This window comes from Argopecten irradians, chromosome 13 (assembly GCF_041381155.1).
Source record: "Argopecten irradians isolate NY chromosome 13, Ai_NY, whole genome shotgun sequence".
Taxonomy (NCBI): Eukaryota; Metazoa; Mollusca; class Bivalvia; order Pectinida; family Pectinidae; genus Argopecten; species Argopecten irradians.
In genome coordinates, this window is record NC_091146.1 from 14694113 (window position 1) to 14704213 (window position 10101).

The window sequence follows — 10101 nt, forward strand, 5'->3', positions numbered from 1 at the left end:
CCCGTCCGTCTATGAGAAATTGTAATGATAAGTTTGTTTCTTTGAAAATAATCGATCTGTCCTATAATGGAAACCTTAGGATAAGGAAATCACAAAATAATAACTGTCATTTCGCAAACTCAAGGGATCTGGCAAAGGGGACTCAGAACAAATGCAAAATAATATTCATGGAAAACCCCTTTTGGACAGTAAATTTCATACAGAGGTCAATGGTTCGAACATACCGTTTAAGTATTTAGGTTGCATCAGTTACAAAAATTCAATACGTAGGTTGGGCAAACATAAACATGCAAAATATAATAACGTAATTCAAAATTAGTTCAGTCTATTTTTGTCAGGTGGACTCATTAAGTGGGCAATTTGTTTTAACTTTAGTCCCGGATGGTTTAGAATTCAATATAATATGGCAGTCCCCGTATAAAAAAATTGTTAAATAATTTGTTTTTATAATTGTCTTTTTTGATAGGTGAGATGACCTTTCTCAAAATTAGCATGAAAGGACAAAATTTGAACAATCAATTTAACTTAGGAAGTGACATATGTTTACATGGTCGACTATGGGGTAAAATTTGGTTCTATGGTCTCCATTGTATTGGAAAAGTTACGGTAGACTCCTAATTAGATTATTTGCTATTATTTACAACGAAGTAATTACTTTAAATTATGAAACAACGACGAAATCTGAGGTCAAGTCAGCGTTTAGTAGAAGCATTATTACTTTCATAGCTTAAAGTGTCTCTCGCTAACATACTTAGAACCTTCATCCTCAATTGTGGCTGAGTGAGACCATGACGAGGGAGACGATAGGAAGTCATCTGGGTTAAAAGCAAATTGGATATGCCAGATTTAGTCGCCTTTCACTATGGTTCAATTGACGCCACAGGTAAAATGCTTGCACGTTATCTGTAAGATTTTTCTGCTTTTACGAAAACAACTGGGTCTCAAACAGTTAAATAAATATAAGTTATAGAACAACACCCTGTTTTACATCCTATTTCATATACATGTACAAATGTACTAAAATATCAAAGGAAAAAAATGAATAGAATTTTCGACTTTTTATGAGAGTACACGAGGATGATTTGTGTGTTATACTCCATAAAGAAATCTATTCAAGTTAATAATTATATTTCAATCTAATCCTAGTTGTAATGACTTCTTTCTTTATAAAATGAAAATGACGAAAGCAAGGATCAAAGATAGATCTTTGATAATATTCTTTTTTTGTTTGTTTCTCTCTCATCATAAAATTGTAATGAAGTCTATTTATAACTTAATAATAAAATATATGTTGTCATCCTTCAAATGATCCTTGGGATGTTAATATCGTTTAAGACATGTTGGAAATGTCACTATTAAGATATACAACAGTACGACGTGGCCTTAAAATCACTTTAACATTGTTCAAAATAATTTTAAATTGTTCACATCTGATGGCAAATGAAAGAAAAACAAGCACTGGGAGTACCATTGAACATTTTATTTTTTACTGAGAGTGCAAGTGTTGTCAAGGTTAAATGAATAAATGGCCTTGAGGTTAAAGGTCATCATAGTTTATCCCATAGCGACTGACGTCATGCCTGTACCGTTAGCTTTATCGAGAGCCTTCTTCCTTTCCTTAAGTTTCCTGGCCATGTACACTGTGGCGACTACCGCGATGAGGAGAGACAATGACAGACCGACAATACCAGCAAGGAATCCAGATTTGTTCATACAGACGCTGCCATCATCAGCGGGACCTGAGATAAAACGATTACATACAGATTAGTGAGTGTTCAATTTAAAGCGAAGAATCGGGATAGATGTCTTTTATGATTAAACCAAAGACGCGAAAGAAGAAAAAGACATTACTTGTACGCCATTTACAACATGAATGTTCGCCTTCATAGCTTTAAGTCATTTCCACGCTTTTCCGTGATTAAATTCAAGCAAATATAAGCCTAATTCAGTTTTATCTGTATTATACAAACCTTCAAGGATGACCTCTTCCGCTGCTATGGTAACGGTGGTACCAACACTGATGTCATCAATGGCGGGAGCGGCGTCGGCTTGTCTCTTCGAGATCCCTCTCCTCTTACGGCCATATCCATCACCACTGGGGCAAGTTGTCTGTTGATTACATACATGTGTCAGTATATCACACTGTTTGTTATAGGTAAAAATCTACAAATCCTTTAAATCTAAAATTTGTTAGCCAGTATACATGTGCTTTCATTTTATATATGTATGTATAAATATAAAACGTAAGATATCGATCGCAGATTTGTTTTAATTTAGTTTTTTTTCTGTATAAATATATACATTATAAAGTCTGCGTGAGGTAAATATGCGGAGCACAAAACAAATGTTTGTTTATCTTTGTGCTTTCATAGATATGATTAACTTGTTCAAAATCACAAAATCACTTGTGCGCAAAAAGCTGATATCGCCAAAATACGCAAGGTTGCATTAATTTTTATGAAAGCAATAGAATACAATCAAATCATTATATTCGTATTCTGTCTCTATATTTCCACGAAGACATTACTCTGACCCCGATTTCTCGCAACAAACGGTCAAAAACTGCCATTTCATTTACATAGTATCATGAATAAAACTTTTGATTTAAGTCGATGCTTTTGGCTTCGAGATAGGGGCCTGTTTCATGTTGTTTTGGCGAGAGCAATTTGAAATACTAAATAAAATACGGTAGAGCCGATTATTTTCGCAGTCTGAGAATTTTTTTTAGCAGTTTTAAATTTTGACGATACGGATTTAAATTTATATGTGATTCAACCATTTCTGTACATTTATATATGATTCAACCATTTCTTTTAATTTATATACAAGTATAATTCAATCATTTCTTTAAAGGGACAATTCACTCAGGCGAATTCTTTTACATAACCAAGAAGCAAAATATGGCATAAATGTATTGTTCTACATTTCTTATGAAACATATAACATAAAATATTGACAAATTCCACGTCATTGTTTAGTATTTTAATTGATACCGTTGTAATTACAAATCGTCGATCAATACGATTCAGCAGGTAAAATATGTACGCTGTATCCATACTCGAGCCAAAGTCACGCACATTAAACAAATGCACTACATAGCCACTGAGGAAGTGATAAAATGATTTTTAGGCAAGAAAATTCACCTAATAAGGTAAACACACTACTGTCAGAGCTATTGGAGCACTTCTAGACAAAAGTAGCATTACTCTACGAGCAAGGGACAGGATGCGGCATACTAGATGTTCGACTACAATGTGTAATTGCGGACAGCGAGGGAGTTGAAACAATTCACACGCATTTCACCACCATGGGCTTTTCTGGCATATCACAGTAAAACCGACTGATCTAATTTCCATTAGAACTGGGTTTTTTTCCGATATATGTACACATTTTAATGTTCTCTTAGACTGAATTGTCCCTTCAAGTTTATATATGATTCAATCATTTCTTCAAATTTATATATGATTCAACCATTTCTTTAAAACTATATATGATTCAACCATTTCTTTAGATTTATATATGATTCAGCATTTCTTTTAATTTATACATAATTCAATAATTCTTTAAATTTCGCGAATCAAATCTTCGCTATCATAGCAATTTTCCTCGAATTCGCGAAACTAACCCCGCTAAAATAACGGCTACATTGTAATCATAAAGATATAAATACATGATATATATGATGTAATTATAACATACCGCTGAGCACATATTAGCACAAACAGTCAAAGTACAGGAGAATGTCATGGCCACTGATCCTCCATTAAGGTCTGTCGTTCTGAAGGCCCCGAAACTGCTGACAAGATAGCCTTGTTGAGGCTTGGAGAAATCTGGGAACAAGTCGACATCGGCGGCACACCTGTGAGTAAATGGAAAAAGTTTTAAAATTGTTCATTGTAAAAAAGTCTGACTATAATTATGAATTTTATGTAAGATTAAAAAACTAACAAATGCCATATAAAGCGAAAAAAAACAAACATGTTTCTTGGTTATAATATGGACTGCATGTAAGATTCAACCAAAAACAAAACCACGTAAAAAAAACAAGAAAAGAAACAAAAGCGCAAAACAGAAAAAAAAAAAAAAGCACATATAAAAAAAAGAAAACAAATTATATATTGATCAAAATGTAATAGCATAATTTTAAGGGAATGAATGAAAGTGTTTTTTTGGCGTTATAAATATGAAATACCATATTGATTACAACGACACTGAAAATACGTCACACACCACTTAAATCGGTGTATTGCGACATAAAAAGTAAAAACAGTATCGTGAACGTTCTAGACGAAGAGGAGAACTTAGTGTATCCTGCTTTAGAAGAAATAATTCTAATTTTAAGAATGACAGACCAACATAAGGGATGAAGACTCACGTTTACAAAACCAAGTTATAAAATGTAGTTCATTATAAATATATACATAAATAATGTATGCTTAAATATATTACGTTTCTTTATAGATATTCCTCAGAGTGGAACATTTAATAGTATACCTCTGATATGGGGTGAGAAAATAAAGATACAAAAACATACTTTGCGTTGATGATAGGTATGGTGGCAGCGGTACAATCCTTGGCGACTATGTCAAAGTCGTCTGTGAATTATAAATAAACGATCTGATCAGTAAAATATTACATGCGGATAGAACGTACACTGGATATGCAATTATATAAAACTTCGTGTACGGGTGTTTACTTCAGGACAAAGCTGCCATTCTAGAAGTACGTAGTATAAAACTGTTATAGTTGCAACTATTAAAATGACCTAGAAGAATATGTCTGGTAATGGTCAGATGAAACTGCCTCAGGACTAACTACTTTGTAATTAGGTTATAATATGAAATTACATCCGAGTAACTTACCGCGGAATTCTGGGTCTAGTTCGATACTCATAGTGATGACGTCAGTCAGTTTGACGTTGCTTCCTCCAATGTCTATTCCATCTCGGTATAGCTTCATGGAAGCTGTCGGCTTCACGGTCAAATTTTGACCCGCGTCGTCATCCTTGTCCCTGAAGGAGGACAAAAATAACAATTTATGAAACAATATTGTGATAATATTTCCATTTTTGTTTATTTTTATAACAATTATGTACTTCGATCGATAACAATATTAACATTCATTTACCCAGAAGAAATATATTTCGAATATCGACAGATGCTGAACACAAAAGGACTTCATCAAACTTGGAAATATTCACATATCAGGAAAAATAACAACAATGATGTTGCTATCAAAAATGAATTTAATGAGTTGTACAATCTACATAAATCAAAGAGCAAAGTTTTTTTAAATAAAACCTTAATTAATTGTGATACCTATTACACTGAATTAAGTCAATTATTTACGAAATCAATTCTGATTGGCTTACAGGGCGTTTAAGTTGTTGGCCACAGTGAGATCTGTAAGGTCCATGATACACATGATCGGGATCTGTTTGTCGTCTCCAGTCTGGTACAGGGCCTTCTTCTGTACAATCATCTTAAACGAATCCGCCTGTCAACCGAGAATTAACTTTGATAGAATGACACATGGTATCACATATAGAGTTCCTTTAACTTTGAAAAGTAACAAGATTGAAGATTTTCAGTTCGATTACTTTCATGACGTCACGCGGGGCCTATTATTTTACATTTGTAGTGCGTTTCGCATGAAATTGTACAGCTGATAACGCAAATATGTGGTTATTCTTACACTCTGATATACAGTGATTATCACTCATTCTCAATAAAAGTGTGAAATGATAAAGGTCTGTTTATGACACTCATTCTCAGTAATTAGTTAAAATAGAATTGGCCATTTCTTCCTACGTTAGTGTAATGTGTTCATGTTTGTAAAATATAAAAACGGAGTACCGCGTATTCTTAAATCTCTATGTTAGGTTGGGTTTTCTTTTTCTCAATATATAAAGCTACTTTGTATCTGATTTTATGTTTACAATGAGAACTGCTTTACGCACCCATGAAATACCACAGGAGGCGAAGTCGAACTCGTGTACAGTGGTAGCGGAACTGGTGGTTTGTTTACATGCCGATGTCTGTCCCTGGATGTAGATGATTCCTCCATCAGCGGCGTTCTCCAACGTTATTTTCAGCTTGCTAGATGTACAGCTGTCGACCGACACTGAAAAGGTAGATAACTCACTGATAACAGGGGATACAACTTCATGTTCATACAACACTTGAAACGTCATGCTATTAAATTATCATATTATCATTTTCACAAGAACTTTATTTTGGTGATACGAGAAACAAAAGTTGGGAAGAGCGTTATAAAACAAAAATAAAAATTACATAAATATGTAATTTTTTCAAAAAATTATTTTTCCGTACTACATTGGAACATAAGATATATGATAATCCATACATAAAAATTGTAAAGTAACTAACTGATATTCACTATTAATATATTTAATATCTGTCCTTTTTGCATATTTTTTCGTTTGATGCCGTTTGATCTGGTAAGTATTATCTTGTTATTACTTACATGTAGGGTTGAATTGCGCATGTCCAAGTGCTGCCAGGACGGCAAGGAGAACGATAGATGTTAACAGTCTCATTCTGTAATAAAAAGTAACAATCCAGTGATTACAGTCCGTTTTATAAAAGTTTCAAAGAAACGTGAATGGATTTGCAACTGATGCTTAAAAATCATATTTCGTGAAATATGTACACGTGGACTTCCCAAATAATAGTCAATGAAGTGTATCCCTGTTAACTCGAAATCAGATAACTCGAATACCCAGTTTAATTGTACATTTCTTATCTTGTTTGTCTCGATCCAACTTTTCACGGTCCTTCCTTGAAAGCTCGGATAAGTGGAAGCGTGAGAACGATCCCGTCAAATTTGAATAAGCGAGGTTTGACTATATTTATGTTGTTACGTGAATTATACTAATTCTGATGTCAATTAACTTACTGTTAGATAAATACAAAATCGTCCATCAATGATGTTGCTATCATTACAAACATTTAGATATTACACTCGCGATTGAGATCATTTCAGCAAATCAGACATATACGTCATGTCGAAACCTATCATTCAACACTGACCAGTTTTATATATCATAAGAATAAAATCACTTTTGTGGTAGAAAAATTTTTGTGGACAAAAATAACATTTTAGCGACAATTTAGTGCTATCGTACTAGACCAACCAACATAAAAACGAATTAAGTAAAATGGTTCCCTGTTTGCCACCCAAATGGTGAAAAATCTACTGGTGTTATCATATAAAACTAAAAGGAAAGCTTGAAATGTGTTCATCAGGGTACTGTTTTTTGCCTTGCTTAGTTGTAAGAGTTAAATATGTATAATTCGGCATTACAAACTCTCACTAAGATTACAACATACAATATCGTATCGTGTATATAGTTTGACGGTATTTTATCAAATGTTATACTATACTTCAAAAGTTTCCCAAAGACGCTCTCACACATGGAACGCATTATATTGCCCGTAAATGGTCATAGCATATGTGTATAACGCTGAGTTAAACCAACCAATGAACCCTTACCTTGACTCGTGCCGGACCCTATATCGTGTTGAGGATTTTCCTGTTCGCTGTGTCGTAGAAGACAAACACTGGACAACCTCGCCACACTCAGCAGGACAATGCAAGAGGCAACTGATGAAGGAACAAGTTATCTCCCTTTATATAGAAATATCCTGTCTAGCCATATGACATAATGATAATGGAACCAATTATTAGCTCATTAATTACTTCATTAATTATTGTTACTCATTAACGATTTGTATCGTAGAGAAATCAGGTATCTTACCTTACAAATCAATACAGCTATGTATGTCTCCGTAACCATCGGTAACGCAATTGGGTGCAGAAGCATGATTTAATAATGATCTGACGAGTTTTTGCCGCAATACATCCCGGGAAGAAACTTAACATTACTAGAACTTATGTAATTTTAAGGTATATTGATAACTTGTCTGCACCTTAGATGCTAATATTATTTCTATTTCTGAATTTTTCAAAAGTGACGAGAGAGTAGGTGTTAGACACTAACAAATGACGTAACAGAACCTGTCGGTACAAATGGATATATTGAACACCTTGATATCCAGATTTATAATTTTGGATATGTATAACAGGATAAAATTTCAATATGACAAAAAATGGAAATAAAAACAATTAATTAAATATGGAAATAAAAATATATATATATTATTACAGTTTCTTACAAGATTAATTTATATCTTTCATCTCCCATCAAATTGTATTTATTTCGGTTTCGGACTGCGTTAAACCAAAACAAATTAGTTGTAGTGATTACTATGGTGAAAATTAAACAAAACCAAACGAATAGAAATATTTAATTTTTTGTGTGTCAGTCACATGTTGCACATTTAAGTGGAATAGCTGTATTGCAAAATGTTATGGATTACTTCCCTTTACTTATAGGAGAAAATGATGATGGCTAGATAAATTTTTCACGCCGCCATTTTGAATGATGATAAAGTGTCGAGCTCCAATTTAAAATTTTGGCAATTACCCACCCTCTTCCAACCTGAATTGATTTTTATAAAGATCTTATATCTCTTATATAAATTAATTTATATTTCCACCCATGAATTTTTTTTCATTTTTTTTTTTTTTTTTTTTTTTTTTATTCAAACTTTTGGTTGTTACATTCATCATCATGTGGTTATGATGTTTTTAAATGATATATAAGCAGTCTCTGTACATATACACCACATCCTAAAATCAACTTCTATTAACATAGTTTGTACATCACAACTTTTAAAGAGGTATTTTCCATATTGTCAATATAATCAAATACCATTTTGTTACAAAATTCCATTTTTGTCTTATTTTTTCTCCTTTCTTTATTGGATACGAATTCAAAGCAAAATCTTCATTTTTTGTTGAAAAATAGGTAGGATTTCCAAGTGAAGGAATTTTTTATTTCAATTTACAATGATGAAATTTAAAATAAAAATTGGTCTTCAAAACAATTGTCTACAATGCCAAGTCGGGTCTCTATATAACTCTATATCATAATTTTCTTAAGTAAAAACATAAAACATGACTATATTGACTGTGAATGTCAACATTACCAAAATAAGTGCATTTGTGTTTCTCTACAATCTTTACAAAAGTACACCTTTCTGTTTCACTCAATTTAAATTACATTAGTTTAGTGTTGGTATATATTATTTTATGAAGACATTCTGAGTTATAGGAAAATTTTTCTACCAAACTTCTTTTGGAATGTTGACATTCAAAGTTTCTCACCATGAATTTTGAATTTTATATGGAGGTTCGAGTATAAATTTTAAACATATGATCATAAAAATACTTTGTCACTTTATCATACTTTTATTTTTTAAATATTTTATAAATATGTTTTGTTTTGACTCTTTTTCAGATTTCTGTCGGAGCACTTCATACAAATTCTTCCATTGCAAAGGTATTGAATTGATTATTCCATAGAACTCAATAAAATTAGTTGTTAAATTGTGTTTTTCACATAGTGTTTCAAAAGTTAAGAATACATTATTTTCTACAAAATCCTTTTCATTAACAAAATCCTTTTTCACACCAACCTCTGTTTATAATGAATTTGTTTTCAATCCCAGAAAAAATTGTTTAACCATAATGGTTGTGATGCAACCATGGCTGGGGTTTAACTCATTTAACTCTGCCCATGTCATGAATATTTCTTTTCAAAACACGACAAAAAGAATAAAATATGAGGTACCTGTATGCCAAATCACTAAAATCGCCATACATAACTTTACAATTAAATTTATCTATCTTGCCATCCCAAATAAATTTGAAAAAAAAACATTTCTTTAATTCTTGCACAATATCTAAATGAGGGCTTGGTTAGACTGTCAAAGATTGGATAAAAATTGGTAAAGCTAAGTTTTTTTTATAACAATTACTTTTCCAATGTATGTAATATTTCGAAAAGACCAATGATCTGAAAGCCTCTTAACAGAATTAAGCTTCTCTAAAAATAATTCAATTTTGCTTGTTACGAGCATTTTCATTGGCTTAAAATTTTACCTTATCAGCCCATAAAGGAAAAAATGGCGTTGCCGTTTGCAACCTTGCTTCTGACTGGCTGAGATGACGGTG

The 10101-nt window shown here is 32.5% G+C and overlaps 1 protein-coding gene across 1 annotated transcript; it reads right to left on the minus strand.

Moving 5' to 3' along the window:
• Positions 1 to 1478: 1478 nt before the first annotated feature.
• LOC138306412 (uncharacterized) lies at positions 1479 to 7600 on the minus strand. Its single transcript, XM_069246859.1, has 9 exons — positions 7516 to 7600; positions 6487 to 6560; positions 5960 to 6123; positions 5372 to 5496; positions 4863 to 5011; positions 4535 to 4595; positions 3700 to 3859; positions 1971 to 2109; positions 1479 to 1739 (listed from the first exon to the last, which is right to left on the minus strand). Exons 2-9 carry the CDS (start codon positions 6557 to 6559, stop codon positions 1555 to 1557), a joined length of 1056 nt encoding a protein of 351 aa, XP_069102960.1. The 5' UTR covers position 6560; positions 7516 to 7600; the 3' UTR covers positions 1479 to 1554.
• Between the last annotated feature and the right edge of the window lie 2501 nt (positions 7601 to 10101).

Excerpts from the sequence above, each read along its gene's own strand:
- LOC138306412 (XM_069246859.1), bottom strand. The coding sequence starts at position 6,559 with ATGAGACTGTTAACATCTATCGTTCTCCTTGCCGTCCTGGCAGCACTT. Across the intron at positions 4,596-4,862 it reads ACTAGACCCAGAATTCCGCG|ACGACTTTGACATAGTCGCC; the intron begins GTAAGTTACTCG and ends TATAATTCACAG. Across the intron at positions 2,110-3,699 it reads GTGCTAATATGTGCTCAGCG|ACAACTTGCCCCAGTGGTGA; the intron begins GTATGTTATAAT and ends TGTAATCAACAG.